Source organism: Tigriopus californicus, chromosome 2, assembly GCF_007210705.1.
Source record: "Tigriopus californicus strain San Diego chromosome 2, Tcal_SD_v2.1, whole genome shotgun sequence".
Taxonomy (NCBI): Eukaryota; Metazoa; Arthropoda; class Copepoda; order Harpacticoida; family Harpacticidae; genus Tigriopus; species Tigriopus californicus.
In genome coordinates, this window is record NC_081441.1 from 11,191,847 (window position 1) to 11,215,970 (window position 24,124).

At 42.3% G+C, this 24,124-nt stretch overlaps 2 protein-coding genes across 4 annotated transcripts; one reads left to right on the forward strand and one right to left on the reverse strand.

Moving 5' to 3' along the window:
* Positions 1-271: 271 nt before the first annotated feature.
* LOC131893238 (chromo domain-containing protein cec-1-like) lies at positions 272-14,330 on the reverse strand. Of its 3 annotated transcripts, none has more exons than XM_059243213.1 (2): positions 14,067-14,330; positions 272-1,933 (listed from the first exon to the last, which is right to left on the reverse strand). In XM_059243213.1, exon 2 carries the CDS (start codon positions 1,925-1,927, stop codon positions 839-841), a length of 1,089 nt encoding a protein of 362 aa, XP_059099196.1. In that variant the 5' UTR covers positions 1,928-1,933; positions 14,067-14,330; the 3' UTR covers positions 272-838. The 3 variants fall into 3 exon arrangements, with proteins under 3 accessions (XP_059099196.1, XP_059099197.1, XP_059099198.1); XM_059243214.1 differs by lacking the exon at positions 14,067-14,330 and adding an exon at positions 9,232-9,615; XM_059243215.1 differs by lacking the exon at positions 14,067-14,330 and adding an exon at positions 2,040-2,062.
* An 8,674-nt stretch (positions 14,331-23,004) lies between these two features.
* Positions 23,005-23,907, forward strand: LOC131892731 (26S proteasome non-ATPase regulatory subunit 9-like). Its single transcript, XM_059242564.1, has one exon. The coding sequence runs from the start codon at positions 23,032-23,034 to the stop codon at positions 23,725-23,727; it is 696 nt and encodes a 231-aa protein (XP_059098547.1). The 5' UTR covers positions 23,005-23,031; the 3' UTR covers positions 23,728-23,907.
* Positions 23,908-24,124: the final 217 nt, after the last annotated feature.

Here is a 24,124-nt window from a genome sequence, read left to right on the forward strand (position 1 = left end):
TGTTAAACCGCATTTCAAATTTAGAAAGTAGGCCATTGCTTGTATACTACATGCAACGTTGTATCCAATGAAAAGGATTGCCCCAATTCTGGCCAAAATGAAAGGCACTTCACTTATCACCATCAACTTTGAAAATGCAAAATACCGACGAGATTGCGATTTAAATCAGTATATTTTTTTTCAATTTGGTTCCTACGTAACAGTTTAATATGATTTTTTTAATTACCCATTTAGTCCATGATTGCCCTTGTATGAAACAATAATGCAAGTATCCAAGAACAAGATTGATATTTATTAACTAATAGTCGTGAGATTCATCTGGGATACTTAGCACGAAAACAATATTATTCTGATTCAACAAAGGCAATGAAATTAGGAAGTCGCAGTCCGACTGTGGGATACAGGTTCGTCGTGTATTCATTAAAATTCATCTTGTGTGATAACGGGAAATTAAAGCTTTTATTCTGTTGGCAGGCTTCCATGGTAACTTTCGGTAGATGTCAATAAATTGAATATAATTTACGAGTTTACGAGGACTGCCGGTTTTGGGAATGGTTTACGTCAGTGTTGAGCCGTCCACGGTTTAAACAAGAAGGATAATTAATATGTTATCAAATTGAAGCGGACAGAGATGAGAAGAATATATGAAAGACATTCGACCTGTAGTAATCAGGTCAAAAAGACCACATTTCCAGCATTGTAAAAAAGGGCGCACCCCTAAGAGTCCCCGTTCCTCAATTGGGACTCTGCATCTATTCAAGAAAATCAGCTGACAAATGGCGCGGAAATGGCCAAAATGGGAACCTCTTTGGAATGGCTATTAGCCACCACTCTAATATCATAGAGCCTTGAAAAATCCTTCACTAGTGCAGCTTTCTCTCATGGTCACCGTGAAATCCTCTCCAACGGTCACATCAGTGAAATACACCTTCCGTTCCGATTCTGGGAGGCGGGCTTTCCAAAAATCCGGCGGGAACCATTCTCGAAGTTCGATCACCTGCTCAACTTCGTACTCTGAATCTGACTCACTATCCAGGCCACCATTGTAGCCGTTCATGGGCTTAGCCATCTTCTCAATGGACACTGTGGCTCTTTTGGAGAGTTTTTGGTCTAATTTCTTCTCTGACGACTTGGACACTGATTTGCTACTATTGTTACTGTTCTTATGGAACGGGCTGTGGTGGAGGCCATTGTTGTTGTTTATGGCGGCCGCCTTTTTGGCCTTGACCTCTAACGAGTGTTCGTCTCTGAGAGTGGATTTAAAAGTCTCATAGGCGTCTTCCTCGTCGTCGTCTATTTCGATCTCCTCTTCGGACTCCTCGTCTCCCCCAAGGAGATGGGTTTCAAAGGTCCGATCGGAATTTGGGCTTTTCCGGATCGTGATCCCGACTTTGGGAATCTTCTTCCCCGAACCCGTTGACAAAGCCGGACTCAACTGAGGACTCAATTGGGGGCTTGGAAGGTTAGAGGATCGCGATATTTCCGAAGATAAGTCGCTCTCGTCATCCGACCCTTTCCGACTTTTGCTGCTTTTGTGACGATTCCGAGATTTCTTCGAGTCTTGATAACGTTCAGGAGGCTTGGGCGTTCTCCCGCTTAATGTCTGGGAGATGTATGGAACACTTGCGGGTTTCTTTCGCACAGTTTCGTCATCACTACTTGCAGAGTCTTTACGCGGCCTTTTCACGGCCAATTTGTCTTTGGGTTTGCGGCCTTTCTTCCGCTCATTGGCCTCCAACACCAGTTTCCGCTCGTATTGTTGGATCAACCTTGGGTCGAGGATATTCTCCTCAGGTTCCCAAGTTGAATATTTGGGACTCCAACCCTTCCATTTGACTAGGTATTCGTTACGATTCTTCCGCAATCGCTTCTTTGTTATGGCCTCCGCGGCAAAGACCTGATCGCCCAGTTCTTCCATGTCATCCATGTTAATCTGAAACAAAAATGCGTCCAATTTGAGTCCGATGTTTTGAAACGGGCAAGTGCGGTAGAGAACAACCAAACTTTGTTTAGAAAAAAATGCTCTGTTAATGGTCCACCTATCGTTCGTCAACAAGACGTCCTGGAATCGTTGGAGTACAAATCACGAATATTCCAATGCAATAAAGGGAAGGTGTCCATTAAGTCTGGCAAAACTGTCACGCCATCATATTTAGGATTCATAAATTCATTATGCGCACAGGCGTTCTTTCAAAGGGAATCGCTTCCGTGACGGGAACTTCATTAATTCTGGCCTGTTGCTTCCCGTGAACCGAAAATCGACAAACTTCAGTCTCGGAACGTTCTTCCAATCAAATCGAAGCGGTGTCAAATGAACATGTTTCATACAGTGGGACAACTTCATAGGGTTCTTTTTTGCAACTCTTTGACACAAAAAGATACTCTATCCGCGTTTTGAGCTGAGGACAAGTGTGTGGACTTCATTCGTAAATCATAGTTGATATTCGATCTCCATTTCAAAGTCGAACAGAGAGTATTTTGTTCATCATATTTTTCGCAAACGTGCATTTTATGGGGGAACATATCTCGGCAAGTTTGTCGAAGACCCTTTTGTTGGGAAAATGATTTGATAAATCCAATTCTAGGGATCACGTCAAGTGTTAAGTTTATGTCGAAGCTTCAAGGCTTTTTTCTGAACAACAACATTGTTTCTTATTGACGAGTTAGTCATAAAAATCATAATCTGTCAACAGCAAGGTCATTTTCATGGGTTTCTTTGTGAACGAGTCAACCTTATCATACTCTTCATCAATAGAAGGTCTAGGATTGTTGAAACAAGAGCGACGTTGTTATTACTCATTTGGCCAACAGTGTAACGAGTATGCATAATGTTTCCACTTTTAGCACAATGCCACATAACTCGTTCTGTATGGATCAGATTTGGTCACACTCGAGCTTTGCCAATGTTTCATGCCGCGATCATAACATCGTCATGATCTTTATGTTCTGAGATGTATGGACTCTTTGGTTAAAGCCCGCTTTTTGTTGATATAGATGTGTCTCGAATTTCTTGATGACGCACAACATAACTGCATTCAAGTATGGCATATGCCAATGTTCTTGACTTTTTTTCAAGCCCCCATAGTGACTGAAATGACGGCAATTTCAGCCGAGCCAACAACACTTTTAGCGACTGGATAAATACTTTGGCAAGTAACAAGAAGCCGAAGCTCGGCGAAATAGAAGTTGCCACTTTCCATGTCGACATGCTCAATAAGAACCATTTTGGCACTTTCCATTTGTATTGCAAGGCACTTAAGTTTCGAATCTACAATGCGCTTCGGTAGTACGCAAATGGTTCCATATTTATTGGATACCAGAGGAGGCTCCTCGAGTACTTTGGTCGAAGAACTAGGAGCAATTCGGTTGTCGGTCCATGTATTCAGAATTTCTCGTGACAGTTCATCATTTGGAGTTACCAACCTTGAAACCGGGGTGGAGGTACAGGTTTGGGAGAGCAATTTACCAAAGTACTGTAGCACTTGGTTCAATCCACCTCTTTCATCCGTTCATGTGGGGATATTTTTTATGAATCTGAGCAGCACTCATTGGCTGGGGAGGCTGTTCAAAAAAGTTTTTGTTTTGGGAAAGTTGTGACAAGGAAAACAATCATGGATATTTCCAGTCATTCCTGATCGAAAACGAAGAACAATAGCCCATCCCTGCTGAAGACGTCCAAGCAAGACTTTCAAAGGACCTATTCATTACTCTTGCTCATAGGTCATAGATCTGGAAGGCGTCTTCTGACAAGATCTAAATTAGAGGATCCATAATTCAATTAAATCCCCAATTTCGATTCAAAAATGAATTCAGCATGAGATTTGAAACTTAGCAACGCTTCATCAGGTTCTAGCTCATGGCAAAAAGTTACATTTCTTGGTAGGTGGATCTGATTAATGAAGGACGGACTTAGTAGTAAATTCAAAAAAGGTAAACTTCTTGAAAGGCTTGTTGAACGCGGTCATAAATCTTTTTACGAGTCTCGCAAGCTCCAGGAAGGCCTCACCAAAGGCGCGGCTTTCCCTCCATGTTCTCCTCGTTTTTAGAAATGGAACATGGGACCGTGATTGGGACGGAAGATCTCAGTTTGAATGAGAATGACGGCGGAAAACGTCGGCACAAAAGCGAGACAAAAGTCGCGAACGGGGCCGAACGAAGACAGAGTCAAAGGCCGCCATAGAAGGAGCTTTGGCCTTCTCTCTTTCTACGTCTTCGCGAGATATCGAGTTAACAAGAGGGCAATTAATCGTGGCGAGGAGGTTTTAGGCTGGAAGAGGAGCTCCTCACATATTGGGGAAAAGTGGACTATCCCTCTCACATTGATAAAGGAGTGAGTAGTGGTGCGGCAAATCGTGAGTGAAAACAAATCTGAGCAATTCGCGATGTTTGACTTGGGACCGATATGGTTGACAATCTTCTTGCCTCGGAAGAGTTAACGAACAATAAGAAGGGCATAAATCGACTCAAGAACATCTTGGACTCGCACAAGGTCAATCCGACCTACGTCACTCCCAATACCACCGTGAAAACCAATCCGGATGCAGTGCAACGGCGGTGGAAGATCCTATGCTTGGTCCGAGAAGCCGACCTCAAGGCCGATGAAACGGCCAGAAAGGAGAAGATCAAGGACCGAGTGGACGACTGGATGTCTTCATTCGTATCCAAGATGAGGCTCGAGGCCCGATCTGAGCCCGTGAAGGGGTCGACCTCGTCACATCCCACAGAAACCGAAGACTCGTCCTTGCGGGATAGTGGGCTGTCCAGCGCCAATAATGATTTTGGATCCAACGACGAGCTGCACGGGAGCTTGACCAAAACCGCAACCATTACCCGATCCGAGATCAAGAAGAGTCGCTCCGGAGAGATCAAACGTCACGAGGAGGAGCAACGCGAGCGAATGCGTCAACGGGCCAATGTTGAAGCCAAACTAGAACGAGAGTTGGTCCTGGCGGGCAAAGCCAAACTGAAGAAGGAACACCTTCAGGACATTCGCCTTAAGGTCCACCATGACCTGCTCAAGGTGGAGAAAAGTGTCAAAAGATCCCGGAGTAAATCTCCCCATGTACCGTTCATAACTAGTGCCAAATCCCCCAAGCCTGTCCGGAAGCGCTCGCACAAATCCAAACGTAAGCACAATGTTCACTTCAAATGGGCGGACGCTGTCGGCAAGATTGGCCGGTCCAGTCACGCCCACGGCCTTGGGGACAGCTTTGACGACGATCTGCACTTCTCCGACTCTGCCACCGAAACTGTGGTGGCTAGTTTAATCTACGATGCACCCAACGATAAGCTCATCGAGGCCGAAAGTGTTCCTACAGCGTTGCCACTCCTTGTCAACCCCGTGCTGAAATCCTTCGAAAACGCCAACGGAGTGGACGATCTTTTTCGCATCGCTGAAGTCTGGGTCAACCCCAACCTCTACTCCGACCCATCTTGATGGCCTTATATTCATTTCTACGTAAGACTGTGTTTGTTGCGCACGCTTCTGACTATGAAGAGACAAAAATCGTCAAGAAAAGTGCTGGATCACACACATGGACTATTCTCATGTTTGTATTTGTCTTTCACCCAAGGGGGGACTTGACTTGGCGTGGATAACTCCCACTTGTAGTAGACCAGGTCTCTCTTTCTCTCTCTCTCAAGTGTCACAAAAACTTGCATTCCACACAGATACAAAAGTGAGCTCAATGAATTAGCTCGTTTTTATACAGACATGTTTCAACAAGCTCTGTCAAATACAAAATGATTGTGACATCGTTCGCCGAGGCTGTGACCGTTTGTTGTACCCTCCGAGTCATGGGCATTATCGATAATGCGGTGACCTCTGAGAATTTTCATCAGAGCAACTTCCTCAGCATATTTTGGTAGTTCCCACAACGAGAGCGTCCCAATGCATTACTTTCCGGAATGTTTATTTATTTTTCGACTCCACTCAATCCCAGTGGTGAGGAAATCTCATATTAAACTTCAGACTCGACGCCTCTGGAGGGTGTAGACTGTAGATAAAGGAAGAGTAAGAAACCTGGTACCATAGATCTTCAGGGTTGGTTGGGCTAAGATTCACACCAAAATTAAGCGGGCTGTGCTCTTTGTTATCGTAGCTTGGTGATGGTACAACAACAACTCATGACTCCCTGGGCAACAATTTACCTTTGGCTTTCCATCCATGCCCTCTTTCTACGTACATCTACGTTTGTAGTACGGTAGGAGAGAACTAGTGAGTCTCTTAAATTGCGCTCGACTCGTGAGCGAGACGATTCCTCGAAGCGATTCGTGTTCGACGATATGACACGAATTTTGCGTTTTTTGCGGTTTCACGCCCTCCTCGTTTTGTAATTATTTCTATGTTTCAAAACTACGCCACACACAATGACAAATAAGGCAAGGTTGGAATGAAATGCATCACCAATTCGAAAACCCCAGCGAGCTTCCAAGTTGATCGTTCACTACTCGGTCGAGGTTAATGATGGTTGATATCTGGTTGAACGAAACAAGACACGGCTGATGTGCGTTTCGGAAGGTGCTAGACAACTCCGTGTATTACTACTACGTACTAGATCCTGGATGTGCGCGAACGAATGTTGTTGGAAAACGCTCTTACAGACATTTTCCCAGACTTTACGCCACTGCACACTCAATTCACAATATGGTTTTGAGAAGATTCGGCAGACTTAGAGCAGCTGCTGTCACGATGAACATTCGAAAAGTGAGTCTGAAGGTGTTTCATCCGAGCGTACTAGTGCACGTAATCAGTTCCATCAACGAACAATCCAAGTTCTTTTTCTAGCCAGCTTGATGGACAAATGTCATGTTTGAGAAAAATCCTTCAAGCCATCATCATCATCATCATCGTCGTCATCAAGCTTCTGTAGTTTTTAAGCCACCCGCCCTTGAGTTGATCTCCACCTGCATGTAAAAATGTGCAAGTGTTTTAAAGAAAAAGCCTCTCTCAGTTTACAAAGTCGAGAACTTGATCCGTCTTTTCGTTTCGAGCTCGAAAAAATCTGGCCATGTCTATTTTGGCTGGAAAAGTAATTTTAGAAGCACGACCGAGCTGTTGCATTTTCGGAATTGGAGCCAAAAAGTATACTCGGCAATAATAGCCATGTGGCGAAAAGGGAAAAGTAGGATCATTACGCACATCCCACAAATTTTAATTGGGACCCAAATCGTGTCGTGATTGAAGGCTTGGATGATTAAATCAACGGATATTCCAAAGATTAATGTCCTCTGGACTCGCTCAAATTGAGTCCAGGGTAAAGCAAGGGACTACTTTTTGTCCTCATTCCATGAAGGGATTTTGAATGAGAGCACCCAGAGTTTTTATTCTTTTGATGTACTTGAAAAGCCGCTAGAAAAAGGTGATGGGAAATCCATTTCAAAATGAACACGTTGTGAATCAGTTCCCACACCACATCCTGAGCAAACAACCGATGAGTAACGGTTGTGATCTGGAGTTTGTGATTAATTGAATCAATAAGATCAAGCTAATGGAGAAACACCTGAAATACAGGTTTTATGAGTAGAAACATTGAGTGTTTACCAGCGGCTTGGCTTGGATTCTCAACATCTAGTTGATGACTGGCAACAATTTCGGAATGTCGTCGTCGACTTCCATTTAGACATTTGAGAAATGCAATGACCACTATTAGGAATTCCAGAGACAAATTTTAATGGGACATCAGTCCATGCCAATGCCACGGAGAGCGATTTGAAATCTAGCTTGTTCACAATTTCGCTTCCTTTGTGGCTCTCATAGGTGAAATTCCTCATCGTTCTTCTCCATTGGATCCCCGGGAGAAGAGTAATTGCCCTTGTTTGCCTCGGGTCTCATTGTTGCATACTTCGTCAATATATGAGAGTATGTTTGTGAACTTGGGACCTCCTTCAGTAGGTCGTTTTTACCTGGGCATTGAAGAACTGCCCTAAGATTGGCTCCAAGTCACAACCTATAATATTTTGGTTCGAGAGTATCCTTACACTATATTCGAGTATTTTGTCTTTTACTCAATGTTATAAAAATGGTGCCAGTATAGATGATTTACGACTCGGTTCGATCTCCATCTTTTATTTGTCAATGGTAGCAAAGTAAAGTCACGTTTTTTGAATAATATGCACACTCCTAAAAGACGTCCAAACAGAGTCCAGCCATTATTGATTGGACCGCTGGTGGTTGTTCGAAGTTGATTAAAACTCATTCCATGGCCGTTGGCAAGTTATGTACGATCTTTCCCCGAGGCTTCATTCCTTATAGATTCTTTGAGAGAAGCTCAGGGTGGTTTCAAGCTTCATTTGGTCATCCCCGTTTGTGCGACCGTATATAATTACCCGGACATTTGATTTGCATCCTTTGTGTACATATACACATATTCTCCCATACATTCACACTCACTCTATTACTAGGCGAGTACCGGGGATGTATTCAAAAATAAGGAAGGGTCTGGCCCAGATTTACATTCGAAACGAAGCGAAAGCGACATATTTCACAATACATGATCTGACTGAGATTTAAGCCTGGGATTACATCACTTCAAAAGAGAAGTAGCCAATGTTCGATATGCTTTTGGGCACCAGAGTGTCACCTGATTACACGGGGTTGTCCTCATTGTGAAGGGATCTTTTGTCAGAGTTTTTCTACTACTGAGCCGACCTGAATGAAGTTCTCATGGGTGGGAAAAGTGGTTGTTGGCTAAACCATGGGCCGTCAACCATATCTCACTACTGGAGACTGACGACATGAAACCAAGTGCGCCATTAAATCGCACCTAAAATTCAATTAAGAATGATTCATCGCTCTTTGAAATATTACCTCTTCTCAAGTTAGTGCCGAATATGTTAAACAGTTATGTGTTACTCTATTCACAATTACGCATTCAGAGAACTTAAATGATCCGAAAACAGCAATAAAGAACATTGCATTTACTCTCAAATCGATAGAGCTTAGCTACTTAACTTCTTGATCAAGACAGAATAACCTTCATCTAGATTGTAGACATGTCTGTGGTCTCAACACTGATTTGGTATGGCTCGATGACTCTTAAAATTCGCCTCCAGACAACCAACCTGTTGTTGCAAAAACGGCAGAAGTTCCATGAACAAACAGGTTTGCCAATACCAATCTCTACCACCAACTCTGGATCGAAATAAAAGCATCTGGTGGTTGGTTGGCCGATCTTTAAAGGTCCCTTTAGCATTGCAACGGATGGATAGATGGCTGGTAAAGGCACTTACCACTCGACTGGGTGACGGAGTGTCGATCTGCGTCGTCGTGGAGTGTATAAGGTGACCATAGGATGAGGTGTTATCAGATAGAGGGGAGGACCATTTATGGTGCACTTTGGTAGTGGTAGGTAATGGAAATGATACGCCATAATAACACCGAAATCTCTCGTCTCTTGTTTTGCCAACGAGATTGTGTGTGGTTTGAAGGCTTGGAGTGAGAGACCAATTTAATGGTGGCTATAATCGATATTGTCACCGCATTGCCAGCAAAATGCCTCGGAGTAGGAATTCTTGCCTTTTGTTCATTCATTAATGACTAACGTGTCAGAGACGGAACACGACTGAATGAGAAAGAGAGAAAACGGGTTTCCACCAGTTTCCAGTTCTTGCTCACCCTTCCATGTTTCAAACGATCTATCCGAGAGAGACAGAGACTGAGAGAGAAAGAAGTATGTCCCATTTGATATCTTTATCCCCACCAACGACACAAAAACCTAAGCATCAACTACTTTTGTACCGTCCGCCATATCAAGATTAGTGGAATACTTTGTGAGATCATCGCCAACTTCTGAGTCGTTTGAATGTACAGACCCCATGATTATTCCCCTTAAATGCTTTGTAGGTATAGTCCCAATTTGCCATAGTTTTCGGATGGAGCAGAGCAAAAACAAGAACGTTGTTTATTTGTGATATCAAAGTTACGTCCGGACTTGGAGGCTACTTATTTTCTAAATCAGACTCCACAACGATGTCCTTTTATCAATGGCCCAGCTCTCTGAATTCCTAGAATTATTCACTTATTTGCAACAAAGACATCCAGTCCCACATTAGCGCAAGCCTCTTAAACCCTACTTAAAGAGGCTCTTTGATTAATCTGAACCTTGGCACAAACGACTTTGGATTTTTCCACAGAAGGCTTGGAAGAGGCTAAAACGACTCGGTCTCCTCAACGAGTTCCTAAAATTCGAGTTCTCCGAAAGCGTATTCCAAAAACGTCGTTTCTTGATTTGAAGCCAAAAAAGGCTTTAACTGACCAAATCTTCCGACATCAGATGGATCAAATCACGAGAAGCTCAATCAGGCCTGGCTCAGTCTTCCATTAGCGAAGCCGGTCTCGAGAAAACTGGATTGCTACGACTATTTAGAGTGGACATGATTCATAACTCTTTTGGTGAAAAGCGCATCTAAGCCACGAGGCTTCTTCATGGATTGAAGCTAGTTAGTTGAAGTGATTCTAGCATATCATGACTAGTGAATCTCTGCCTTTCAAAGCCTGTCCGGCTGTGTGGTCCTGGTTGCAGCCAGTTCAACCAACCGAACGAAGGCTTTACCCACCTCAACCCCATGCCAAGCCAGTTGTATTTAAGTGCACAACAAGAGTTGCCATCGAAAAAGATCTTGAAAGATACATTAAACGAAAGGGGGTCTTTGTACTTCGATAAATGTTTGCTCCATGCAGAGTTGGGACCACCGACCTATCGATCCATCAAATGAAGGCATAGAACAAGAGAGGTTCCGCGACTTGGTTCCACCATGTTCCATACGGAGCGCGCGGAAGTTTTGGATCAATTTGGAATTGGACCAAGATTAAGCGAAGGAAGATTAACGGAACCCCTGCTTCATTCATGCCTTTAATATTTATAATAAGCGTAAAAAACGAAGCCATGGTTTTAAAAGTTGTTTTAAAGGCATTTTCTTTGATTAATACCCTCTCTTAGAAAAAGGTGATTACTTGTTATGGCGCTAAGATGGATTTGACATGAACAAAGTGAGTTGACAAACCATCACTCGGAATCCATTAAGCCCAGAAGCCCCACAATTACGCCAGGTATACAATCAACAAACATAAAAGAACGCTGCAATTGCTAGCTCGATTGAGGCACTTTTTTTCTGATTCACGAGGGTTTCTTCTATGCAGACCTCAAGACGAGCACCCCTCCAAGTTTGCGTGATATCCCCATACAATTTGCTGGGGTTTCAACTCATTAGAGATCTGATAAGCATCCCTCAGATGTCAGCACATTCAAGATTGACAAGATTTCTTCGAATTCCAATCCCAAGCAATGTGTATAGCCAAATTTTCGTGGCATGGCATGACGTCGGGTTGAACATGGAGGTCAAAAAGTGTTGGTTTAACTGTCCAAACTGTAGATACAAGTGCTCACGAAACATGATTGTCACGCAAGCGTTGACCAATGCCAGAGCCCGGCAAGTTAACTACCGAAGTAAATATTTGTCTCCTGACAATGTCGAGCACCGTCCTTTCACCTTCATCTCATACCTAAGGTAGCATTATTACCTTCTTAAGATATGGACACAGCTCAGGCTCACCTAAATTTTGAGATGAAGTCGGGCATTAATGAGAGTCTCGTGTCCAGCCCTGAAGACACCCAAATTTCACCTGTGGTCACATCATTCAAACAACGAGAGTGCTCGTCGTCAGCCGTTTCTTCACGCGTGTTTGCTCATGGCGAAACACGAATGCTTCAATTAGCCGTCAAAACCCCATTCCACTGCGGAAGCTACAGACAAAAATTGTTGAAGTCGCAAGAATGAGGTTCATGATGCTCAGGAATGCCTTGTGGAGCATGTTTGCTGAACACCCTGAACTGCAGGGCTGGCTTAGCAAATAGATACTACCAAACTCGTTACAAAGCTTGTACATACGTAGAGCTCCGCATTTGGTCTATTGTGTGTTCAGGAAATGCAAAAGAGGCAACGGAATAATTGGCGCCTGTCCTCTTCTTATGACGGGTTAGTGCAATTTATGCATTTGGCTCATTCTAAACTTGATCAAGTTCCCGACTTTCATCAGTCATCACTACCAAATTCACATGCCTGTATGGTCCACCGGAGCTCAGGTTGATTACTCGATTGTAACCTATTCGGTCGGAGTCACGATTAATTTTCTCCTCGTGGACCGAAGCCCCGAAAATGCAAAACAAGCATTCGAGTTTCGGCTAGTAAGACCTGAACTAGGATCAGAGTGGATCTGTGAATCCGAACTGAGTGCATAGTGCGAGAGAGAACGATTTGGCAAGCTCACAATAGATCGAGGCACCTCGCTGTTCCTCTTGTGTCGGCCCCACCAAGACCCCATTATGAGTTTCATGTGTACGAGTGTACTTATACGTGTGTGAGTACCGTATACGTATGTACAGAATACCTACTGTATGTACAGTACATACGTACATACAGTGTGGACTGCTCACCATATACACATGTGTTTGCTCAGAGATGGAGGGGAGACGTAGAGCGAGAAAGAGAGATGGGTACTGCGTCCACCTCTGAAGCATCCTCTCTGCTCTCAGGTAGATATTAAAGATGCAAAGACAGCCAAAACCCATTGTGGAAGCGATCATACTCTCAAAACTGGGTAAGGAGTCCGTGCTCCAGACTTTTAGTTAACCTCTGAGAGTTGGAGAGTTGGAGCAGGGTTGGATTCGGGGCAAGCCTGAGAGTGCAATCAGTGAATATCTTTTGTGGCGCAGTCTTCTCTCTTTCTTACACCTTTGTAGCTGGTTTGGGGAGCGCCTTTTAAATGTCTAGTAGATGGGGCATTGCCCCGCAGATTTGCCATCAATGGCATACGTATAAACGAGCTCTTGAAACCATTGCTCAGTTCTAAGTCGCTATCGAGCTTGGTCAAAATGAGTTTCCAAGTCGAATGGAGCAACTGGTCGGACTTGGCCAAATCCATAGGGGATTGTATAGTAATTAAGCAAAATAGTTTTGATATATGCCCCAACATTTTGTCGAGGGTGCGTAGAACGAACTCACCCACTCAAGTTGCTCCTTGACGAGAGTGAAGCACTTGAGAAGTTGCTCTTGTGGGATTAACAAAATCCCCCCAATCAAGAGTGCACGAATTGCGGGGAATCTGTGCTGCCCAAATACAGTGGTGGCCAGCACATTGGCGCTTTGAGACCTCGATCTTCCAATTCCATAATCTCTGGGCGAGTGCAAAATATATTGAGTATCAAAATATGAGTGGTAGCACCTTGCCTGACGTGGCCTTCAACAAGTTGACGCACTGACACAAGAGCTTGTGGAATCCCCACCAAGAGATCTGCTTGACATCCATATGTGGGCAGAAAAATGTTGTACCCCCTAACACATTCCGACGAGCGGGGATACATACTGTACACTAGGTACATGTATTGTGGGGGCACTCATATACTATACAATACTCGTCGTCGACCTCATACGGTTCCGAACGCTGCCAAGGGAATTTAAATGAAGAGCGAAAAACACAACTCATCCTTGTCACATTGGATTTTCGGAATGGAGAGTCATCATTCCGCAGGAAAATGCATTTTATGGATGGGGATGATTTGCATGCTTTTGGAAAATGATTGCTCCATTTCGAACAAATAAGGGCGGGAGGCCGAGAGATAAGGCGACATTGAGCCCAAAATCTGACGCAAAGGATGCTAAACTTTACGATCAATTCAATTCGCTTGGCCTCAAGGAAATAGGAGGAATGACCACTCGGTGATTTCGGATGACAGATAGAATGGATTTCCACCATTGGCCACTATTCTCACCACCCAGGGTCCTCGGCAGGGGTGTCATTCAAAAGGGGGATGAAATCAATCTTTAAGATCATTACTGGCTCGCAAATTGGATTCTCCGGTCCATTGACGTTCACGCTACTCCCGTCACCAACCATTCATAATGAGAGGAAAGGTCCTCGTGAAGGGAGAAGTCCCCCTCGGATGGTCACTTTTTGTGCTCACTTTCTTTCTCCGGGTGTCTTGGGAGTCTTGGTAGAAATGGTGGCTCCTGTCACTCGCACTCTTGACAGAGAGAGTAAAGAGTCAGGAAACAGGGATCTTTCTTACCTTGCAGCAATCGCTTTGGACGAGATCCTTCGAAATCTGGCCGATGGTAGCTCACTGGAACACTATCGTGGGTCATGGGAGTCAAGGTGTTGTTACATCTTGCACTTTCAATGTTGATTTCTGCTCCGTTTCCACACAAGGCTTATGATGTGTGACCTGCAGCTCTGTAGCTCTACTGCTCGCTCTTCGAGCACCACCTCCTCCACTTCGTACACCTCCTACTTCTCGGTCTCATTGCAGTACTATCGTAGGGTTGGTCGGGCCCGGACTTGCTCACGTTCATGGAGTACTCACACACACTCGCCCACTCTCTCACACACACGCTTTCTGGCCTCTTCTCCTTGGCAAGTTGCCTTTCGCAGATCCAGACTTGCCACTATATCTATGCTTTTAAGCCATGCAGAAGGGCTCTATGAAGCTGAAAGTGACCAAAATCCCACACAGCCCTCCGTGAAGCAAACTTGAAACATGAGCATCATCAACTGGATGGGGTGATTTTGTTTCATTGGAGGGGAGAGGATATGTATCCAAGGGTGGCTAAAATGATAAAATGGGAACATTGGAACAACATACTTGGAGGTGTGAGCGGCTGGATTTCCTGGCTTGGTTCCGAAAGAACTGGGAATCCTTTGTGAAGATTTCAGGCCAGGTCTTGGGGAGTCCGGACTTCGTCTTGGTTAGCTCAGGAAGTAGACATTTGCGCGCTCTCCTCAACCCATTGAAGTGGTGCCTGAAGCAGGAACAAGATCGACAAGAACACATTCAACCAAGGAGCTATGCTTAACCCTCTTCCAGGAGAAGTTACTGCCAGGAACAAGAGAGAGACTTTCCATTACAATCCTCGGTCTCGGTTCTTGGCCTGATAGTGCGAGCCTACTTCCCAATGCCGGGCGGAATCCCCCTTGATGTGGGAAGACGGCAAATACGAACCAGATAGAAGGATGGACCGACGAAGGAACGGACGGACGGACGGACGGTAGTTCGCTCGGTCTGCAATTCCAAGGGGGGGAGAACGGAACCAGGAGGAAATGATGTTGGTAGCAATGGTGATCATAGGAGCATTGCCATTGCCTGGTATCGGGCTGAGTACAGAAGTATGGATGGACGACGTATGCGGTGATGGTAGGAAACCAAGAGCTGGCCTGTTCTACTTGGGAAGATACTTTGACGGTCCGCATACACTCCGCAGTGCACACACTCAGAAGTAGACGAGAAAAGGGAGATGAAGACGAGCAAAGCAGATAGATAACACAGACCATGTATTCACCCACCCCCTTAGTCATTCACTTTCATACTGGATGTTGTACGTATACACGTATCTGATGATGCTAACAGAGCATAGCAGGATGTTCACCAAATTTACTTTTACATTTGCATTACCTTGAAACTGTTGCGTTTTCAGGTCCGTTGGCACATTAGCAAATGAGTTGTTGTTACCTTAACCAGATAGAGATAGTGAATCAGCCTCGGGATTATAAAATCATGAATCTAGCGAGTTTTGAGACGAACGGTGTGTTTTCGCTCCTGTGTAAATCATAGGATTTTCTTTGATTCAGATCTTATTTTCTTGGGTGGTCAAAATTGCGAGTGTCAATCGGTAACATTTACTTTTTCAGACAATATTGTTGGATAATCTTTAATTTTTTCAAGATTCCTAGAATTCCAGGAATTCTGTCTTTTGATTCGTATCAAGCCCTTAACAACGTTTACATGTAAAATAGATAAAATTTGCAAGTCGAACACGTTTCCCGGATTAAGCCTCTTATTTTTCACAATCTACGATTATTTTGCGAATATGCCTAGTTTTTAACAATCCGATAATATAAGACTGCAGTTTAAAACTAGAAAAAGAAGTGTTGAAAAATGATCACAATCCAAATTTCTCTTTCAAAAATGTACCTCCACTTGTCAAGTTTGACCAAGTTTCATAACGTTTACTCTGCTTTTGTCGTTACAGAAACGAGGAAAAAGGGAAAAATGATAAGTCTTTTCTTTGGATATTTTATCTCAACTCGGACGGGGTTCCAAAATTCATTTAATCAAGGCAAAATAATTTCAAAAATATCGTTTTACCGTGAGAAAAGTCAAATTTCTAAGGGGACATGAATTTCTTGACACACTGTAGCCTTTTCTCTTGGAGATACAGTATAAGATCCCGGGGAGGGTTGCAACTTTGGAAGAATTCAAAGGCTTGCGAATAAATCAGAGTTGTTTTTGAACAGCGGAGAATGGCAAAAGAGTTTTTTTTAAGTACGAACACCAAAACGGAAGAGAAACACAATTTCGAAGTGCTAAAATGGAAAAAATAGGACAGTAAAGAGGAAACCAGGATATGAAATTTTCAAAATTTTCTTCTCATGAAGAGGGGAGACAAATTAGAGTCAGATTTTAATAAAATGAAGCAACCTTCTGTGAAACGTAGCGTTAAGTTTAGACAATCCTGCTTTCAAGGGATAGGAAAATTGCAGCGAAAACACCCAACCCTTTACTATGCTTTTGGAATGAAGCATGGACACTAGTCAGTTTATGATTTATCTTATGTTTCGTTCACTTCCATTCATTTGTGTCAAATGTATGAAAGCAAGAAAGAGCTGTTTTTTTGTTTATCCACTTTCAAACGTCCTGAAAAGGAGCCCGTTTTAAAGCTGTTCCTTCCCTCCTCTCTAACATTCGATTTCATTCAGCATGAAAATACATTCAACAATTGAATCGGTGGGTGGGTGTTCATAATGGATACTGTCATTACGTGAGCTGTTAGGTAAGAGCTTTAAAAACAGGCCACGGATAAAATGAAGTAGGACCCGAGAAAGACAGAAACGCTAAAATGGCTGTAATAAATCTGTTTATGCAAAATATTTCTTTATTGCCGCACTAGATCATGTTAATACGTGCATCTTTTCAACTTATTAGTTTTACCGATGTCTTTAAATAGTACTTAGTGTTTCCAAAACACTAGCTTTAAAAAAAAAGTTCTCAGTACCTGGTACAGTAAAAATCGGATAAAAGAGCAGCTTTGGGGCCGTGAATTTCTGCTCTTACATCCGATGCTCCAATTCCGCGGCTCCATTGGCAAAACTGATGACAGAGAACATATTTCTATGCTATAATTTGATGTAGTTTTACGGTCCAAACAAAATGCAGCCATAAAAATCGAGAAAAATGAAACAAAATGCAAGGAGGGCAGTGTGTTGGCTGTAAGTTTACGTACCAAAAACGAAGTTAAATTGTCACAGAATTACATATTGGCTATGAAGTTTGAAAACAAACCAAGAGTTTGCCAAAGGAAGCACGGTTGACCCCTTACTTTGTGGCGGCTTCGGTCAGACTTATCTTGGACAGCTTGTCAAAATCGGCAAGGAACTTTTTTTGCCTCTCCTTGATGGAAAAAGTGGTTCTCTTGGCAGAAGCCATTATGTATGACTGTTTGTTTTTTTATGAGAAAGCGGCTGAAAACTTGCTTTTATAAAATGGCTTAACCAGTTTCCATCGAAAACTTCATTTTGGAGCGCGGGAAATATGTAAAAAAATATTTTGCCGCCTTCAATTCTGCTCTTATATCCGATGTGGCCCAAATTTTTGTGCTCTTATATCTGATGCTATACTTTACTATATAATTTGATTCGGGGATTTACAATCCGGCTCTTATATTTGATTTGCTCTAAAATGCGATGCTCTTATATCCGATTTTTACAGTATTGAAAAAAACATTCCTCAGTTCCAGTTCCATTTGATATATATCATGAAGAGCAAGAAAACAACATCTGAAGAGCTCTAACGTACTTTTAGAGTCCGATTTTGGTACTTCAGCTGCGTGATTATCCATTTACAGCATTTCGTTGAACAGAATTGTCAATGCAATCCTCAATTCCATAGGTCATCAGGAGAAGTGATACACGTTTGCCCAGCTTGAATCTCTCTCTGTGAAATGGGACAAGCACGAGCCACTTTCATTTTGGCTTAATCTTAATGATTTGTTTTCTCATGTCAGCTTATCAAAAGTCAGTAAACATTATTTCATGAGTTAGCATGTCTAAAGTCCCCCTCCTTGCCCAGTGAAGAACGAGGCAAACAAACAGTCCCATAATCACCTCCTGTTTTGCTTCTATTATGTACAGATGTATGAAGCTGAATATGTTATCTTCAACTCAACACAGCAACTGTTCATAGTCATAAATAAACTATTTAGTAGTCTGTTCGGTTTAGCTTGTGGCTATTTTTAAACTAACAATGGTGGTGATTCATGAAAAAGTCAGGGTAATCCAAAAGGAAGAGAGTTCAGAATCATGTTCTTCATCACTATGGGTTGTAACTTTGTGTTGAGTTGGAGATTGCATTTTTAATTTCACTCATTCATCCATGGTATGGCCACCTAAATAGATGCTTCTTTGGCCTATAGGGACTGCGAGGTAGGAGTTAAACAGGCTCTAGCGGCCAAAAAAGGAAAAAGAGCGTTAGGAGGGAAGAACGATGACTTTTTGCTTCATTCAAAACTTTTGAAATCATGTGAATTTCCGAAAAAATAACAGTTTCCGTATCTAATAATCCTAAAATTGGACATTTTTCTGTCAAATTTTTGTAACAAAGAACATTAATAATGCATGTTGGGATATATGTTGCACTTTAGTACTTCAATGAGTCATTTGTTACGTTCATTTTTGCTTAGGCAAATCAGCCCTGCTCCAGGGGTGCGTTTTTGTTACAATCCTGAACTTAACTTGTTAATAAACAAGACCGTTCATTTACTTCAACTTAGCATTGCATTTATCCAAATCTTGGCTACGTTTTTTTTAGCAAGATAGAGTGCAAAGTATGAAAGCCACTTTTTCTAACAAGTCTTCAAAGAAAATTATAAAAGAGTGTTAATAATTCTTGCCATCTGAAATTTAGACCCTTGGGAGGAGAATGCATTTTTAGAAGTTGCAATATTGACTTAAGTAAAGTTTGCAACACCCAATTTGAGATTTAGTTACACAAGTACACCAAAATAAAAGTTAAATCCAAACTTAAAAAGACTAGTTCGCTTTTTTCGAAAAGAACCGGTTCTCAGTGCCAGTTCCAGTTCTAAACACTAGTAGTAATACAGGGAGTTTGTGAATCCCTTTCAGTTTTTGACCAATTTTTAATAGGGCCTTCTTTATCAAGAGCATGTTCTAGGAGGTTATTTCATAACATATAATTTGCTATAATTTAGTTTCACAATTCATTTATCAAAAATTCCGCCGTATACCTTGATGCACTTCTCGACGCTGGACCTGAAGACCTTGCACACGTCAAAGACGTAACTCTCGGACATGTTGGTCCCGGCCTTCTCAACGGCTGACTTCAGGTTCTTGATATTTGGGTGACATTTGGCCGAGACCTTGCCCTCGATATGCGGCAGGATGCTGCAGTCCAATGGATTCAGGTTAGGGGATGAGGGGGGCCAACATTCCGCTGGCCAAAATCCTCTGGACCCCAGCTCCTTCTTCAGGTACCTCTGGACGAGGTTGCTGGTGTGACAAGGGGCCCATTTTGGGTAAAAACATAGCTCCCACGACCATAACGTCTATCTGCCTATGGAAGAACAATTCTTTTATGATTTTGAGGTATTGGGCAGCCTTTAAGGTTCCTTCCACCCAAATTGGAGGAGCTCTTCCACCATCAGGACCAACAACAGTAAGAAACATGACTTTTATTGGAAATTTGGACTTGTTGATGTACTTGATACTTGAGTCAAAGTCATCTAGAGTCTTGGCAAGGTACCGATCATTTCGCCTGTTGATATGCTAGTTAACTGAGAAGTTTTTGATATCGCTGAAAAAGAGAGTCACATCGGCCCGTTTTGACTTTAGGAAGTTATGGTCGTTATCCCTAGGTCAAAAGTGAAAGCGACGTCATAAAAGGTGAAAATCCCACGCCTATAGAGGTTGAGGAAGTAGATCCATTGTTGATACAATCCGATCCTTGCCTAACCTAACCTAACTCTTCGGTTGCAAAGCCCTGGGAGCGCCTAGTCTACAGCGCAAGCCTGCGGCAGCTCGGTTGCAAGGATCTTACAAATATCCTTTGGGTCTCCTTAAGGTCTGAAAAAAACGTGGAAAAAAACAATATCTAAATTAGGATGCATACCCACGTCATAGCAGGTTATAGTTCAGAATCAGCCCCTAAGTTTGTACGGCGACCAGTGTTTCATTGTAGAATTGGAAATTTTGTACTTCATATTATGTTGTTACGATCGAGGGTCGACTTATTCTCCACCGATTAGTTGGCGGTGCTACTTTTTTAAACTTAACCATACCTAATCAAACCTAACCTAACCCAACCTAACCTAACACGATATTAACAAGTCGCTATCTGAACTTTTGAACATTTTGCCACAAACTTGAAAATGAGCACCGTCAACTAATCGGTGGAGAATAACATTTTTGAGTTGATTTGATGTTGCTTACATTTTTAACCTAGGGATAACGACCAGATTTAGGAAGTTGACGATCTTGTTGCCTCTGCTCACCCTCTTGGCCCTCTGAAGATCTTTAAGGGTCTGAGCTTGCACCAGGACCCTCGACCTCAATCCTAGATCATTTTTGAAGACCTTGCTCATGGCGGAGGGCGACATGCCCATGTCCCTGGCCAACTTCCTGACACCAACTCTGGGATTCTTCTCAATTTTCTTCCTCACACGGGTAATGAGCCTTGATGTTCTCTCAAATGGTTTTCTTCCACCATTTTCTCGTTTGGCATACACACCAGTCACTTGGTAAAGTTTGTAGATGTTGTAAACCGTCTTGGGGGTGACTTGGAACCTCTCGGTGATGTCTTTTTGCTTGTCCCCACCTAGAATCCGCGTGACTGTCTTTTTACGTAACTCCTGCATGTTTACTTAACTCTGTTGTTTGTTGCTATAAAATTGATTTCAACTAAGCAAATGAACGCGTTTATTCTCCCCAAACTTCACTATTTTATAATAAAACTGTATAATATAATTAAGATTAAAACCTTAAAAAGTTAGTGCAAAAAAACCGGAAAGGGATTCGCAAACACCCGGTAGATAGTAGTTGAAACTGAATGATAAGTTGCAGCATACTTGCCTCAAACAAGGCCACCAGTCTAATTTTCTCTCTGTTCGAATTAAAGGGACATTCAGAGTTTTAGATCTCCTTCTATTGCTTATTTCGCGCGATTATTTCCGTCTCTGGAATGAAAGTGCTCTGAAAAGAAGTATCAGCAAATGACTAGAAGACAAAAGTGTCCAAAACATATCTTTAGGAAAGAAAAAATCTTGATAATTGCCATCGAAACTCAAAATGTAGTGCATATTTTCTTGTCAAAGTATTGGGAGATGATCTACCAATTTCATTAGCTTTTGCACAAAAATATGAATTACATTTTAAGCCCATATCAATTAAGTATTACCCTTGAGAAGTGAATAGAAAACAAATAGTTGAAGTCAGTCTATGGAGCGAAATATTGTATAGTACAAGATGCCCAACCAAGTTATCTGGACTCAGCCAGCCCAATATTGAACACAAAGTTCCAAAGAAAAAAAATGCATTTGCATATCTAGAATCAAATCCTAATTCTAAATGTTCTACATTTTTTTGCCAAAAGTCAACGGTAATTATCAGAAATAATTTCAAACAGCAATATTTAGCAGCTCACATCAAAGTTTACAAATCATTCTTGAATTCAAGCTGAATGCGAAGTATAGAATCCAAAATTTTGATTAATTGGCACATTGCACATTGTTGCGCATAATCAGCAAAAATGTGAAGAAATGTACTCGAGGCCTTTTTGTCAAAGGTGCTATAAAATTTCAACAATCTCAAGCGTGCAACCAAAAGAAAAGTAGACCCAGTTATGAGAGAGTAAAAAAACTGCCCCCTATTTCATATCATTCTAATTTTTGCGCTTTTTTTTTAAACAAAAATGTTTTACATGAATGAGGGAACTTTTTGTTTTCAAAAGTTCTGAGCCAGGCAATCAATAAAAGAAGAAATTGAAGGCAGGTTGGAACTAGGTACGGATTAAAACATCTTTACCGCATGCAGATAACATCTATCAATTTTCCTTAGGGATAGGGGAAGAACATGGTTAAACTCAAGTTCAAGCTCATATTTTCAAACATCCTGAAATCATAATTCGGGGGAACCAAAAAAGTCTTAGCGCCATTTCTCCTAATCTGATCGACTTGTTCTCTGACTCTGCGATATCTGTTCACTTCCTATTTTTTCTTCTCGAACTAGCGCTGCCAGGTGGTATATTTGTATGCCAAAAGCCATTTTTGCCTATTCTCAGGCCCCGTCTGATTATTGAACCATCAAGGAGTTCGAGATCCCTGAGTGAGAGAGACTAAGGGGTCAACAAGTTGCACTAACAACGTCACTATATCTCCTCTCTATTTGATTCGTTAGATTAATAAGGATTAGTCTTGGCATTATTCAAAATATTCCCTTTCGGCTGAATTGTAATGATGGGTTTCGAACCGGAAAATCAACTATTTAGCTTGAAGGACCTCTGTTAAGGCTTCCAATTCAAATGGAAAGGGGTACAGAAATGAAGATCCAAGATTAGCAACGAGTTTTATAGCAGCCCTGTTTATAAGACCATGAAAGGCAGGGTCACGTTTTATCACGCTTTAACCCTTCAACTCCTGTGTACTGCACCAGAAAGGCATCTTTTTAGCTCAAAGAGCCTTAATTAGGGCTCCCGTCTTTGGCAAAAGAGGGTACAGAAGTAAAAATCAAAAATGCTTAACCGAGTATCGAAACGTGACCCTGCCTTTCTAGGGTTTGAAGAAAGGGTTGCTTCTAGACTCGTTCTTGGTCTTTGATTTTGCCCATTTTCCGTCATACTTTACAACACATCTCCTTTGGTAACTTGGCAAGCTTGTTCATTCTCCAACATTTGGCATTTTTTCACTCGACGTATTTGGCAGTACTCTCTCTCACAACAAACGTAGATAAAGAATCTGTCTAGAAAGGAATATATGCAGCTGCTCGTCGAGGCGACAAACGTAAACAACTCTATTATTTCGCTAGTCATCTGGATTGGAAATACAAATTCGACCATGTCTGGTGAAAATACAACTCGAGAAGCTTTATTAAAACTATCTGATGAACGTAAAGCACTGGAAGAGGAGCTTGCTACCTTCTTGGATGTCTTGAAAACTCAAGGGGTGGGAATGGAAGACAACCTAGTAGACAGTGAAGGATTCCCTCGAAATGATATTGACGTTCATCAAGTGAGAATTGCCCGCAACAAGATTATCTACCTCAGGAACGACCTCAAGGACATCATGAGCGAAATGGAAAGAGGACTCGAGAACATCCACGAACAAACCCGGGAGGGACTGGGGGTGGCCGAGCCGATGGAAACAATTAGCCTTGACTGCCATTTAGAACCTTTTGCACACATTGATTTGGTCTCTCCCGAATCTCCAGCTCATTTAGCTGGCCTTCAAGTGGGTGACCGGATTGCTGAATTTGGCTCTATTAATGCGGACAACTTTGGAAATTTAAAACAAGTTGGAGATCTGGTGCAGAATTCGAAGGATCAAAATGTCCGAGTGAAAGTAATCCGGGAAGGCAAAAGCACGGCCATTACCCTAAAACCTCGAACTTGGTCCGGTCGTGGTCTTTTGGGATGTAATATTGTTCCAATGGATAAAGTATTGGATCGATAAAAGAAGCCTGACCGTGTTTTTATCTTGGTAACAATTAATTTTTTTCCGCCATGTCACAAAAAAACATGCCCAATTAAGGAGATCTGCTCTGATCAATGTGAAATGCTTTCTTTTGTTTGAGACGAAACTCTGAAAAAGAAAGCTTTGGTTACAGGAAATAAATTCTTTTTTATGTCGAAAGTTGTTACTTCTCTTCAGAATTTTAGTTATTAATAATTGGTAATTAGTAATTGTAATCGGGTCCTGATTGGTAAATCGAGCTAACAAATAATGATAAAAAGGCCCAACAGAAAAAGCCCCCAAAATCATGTAAGAGGGAGAAAGGTCAAAAAAGGAAGGTACAAAAAACTGTATACATTGCAAGCCCCTTTGAGATGAAACGGGTCGGACTGGGCAA

What these genes read in the sequence shown, in the direction of transcription:
- LOC131893238 (XM_059243213.1), bottom strand. Translation starts at nt 1,927, where the DNA reads ATGGATGACATGGAAGAACTGGGCGATCAGGTCTTTGCCGCGGAGGCC.
- LOC131892731 (XM_059242564.1), top strand. Translation starts at nt 23,032, where the DNA reads ATGCAGCTGCTCGTCGAGGCGACAAACGTAAACAACTCTATTATTTCG.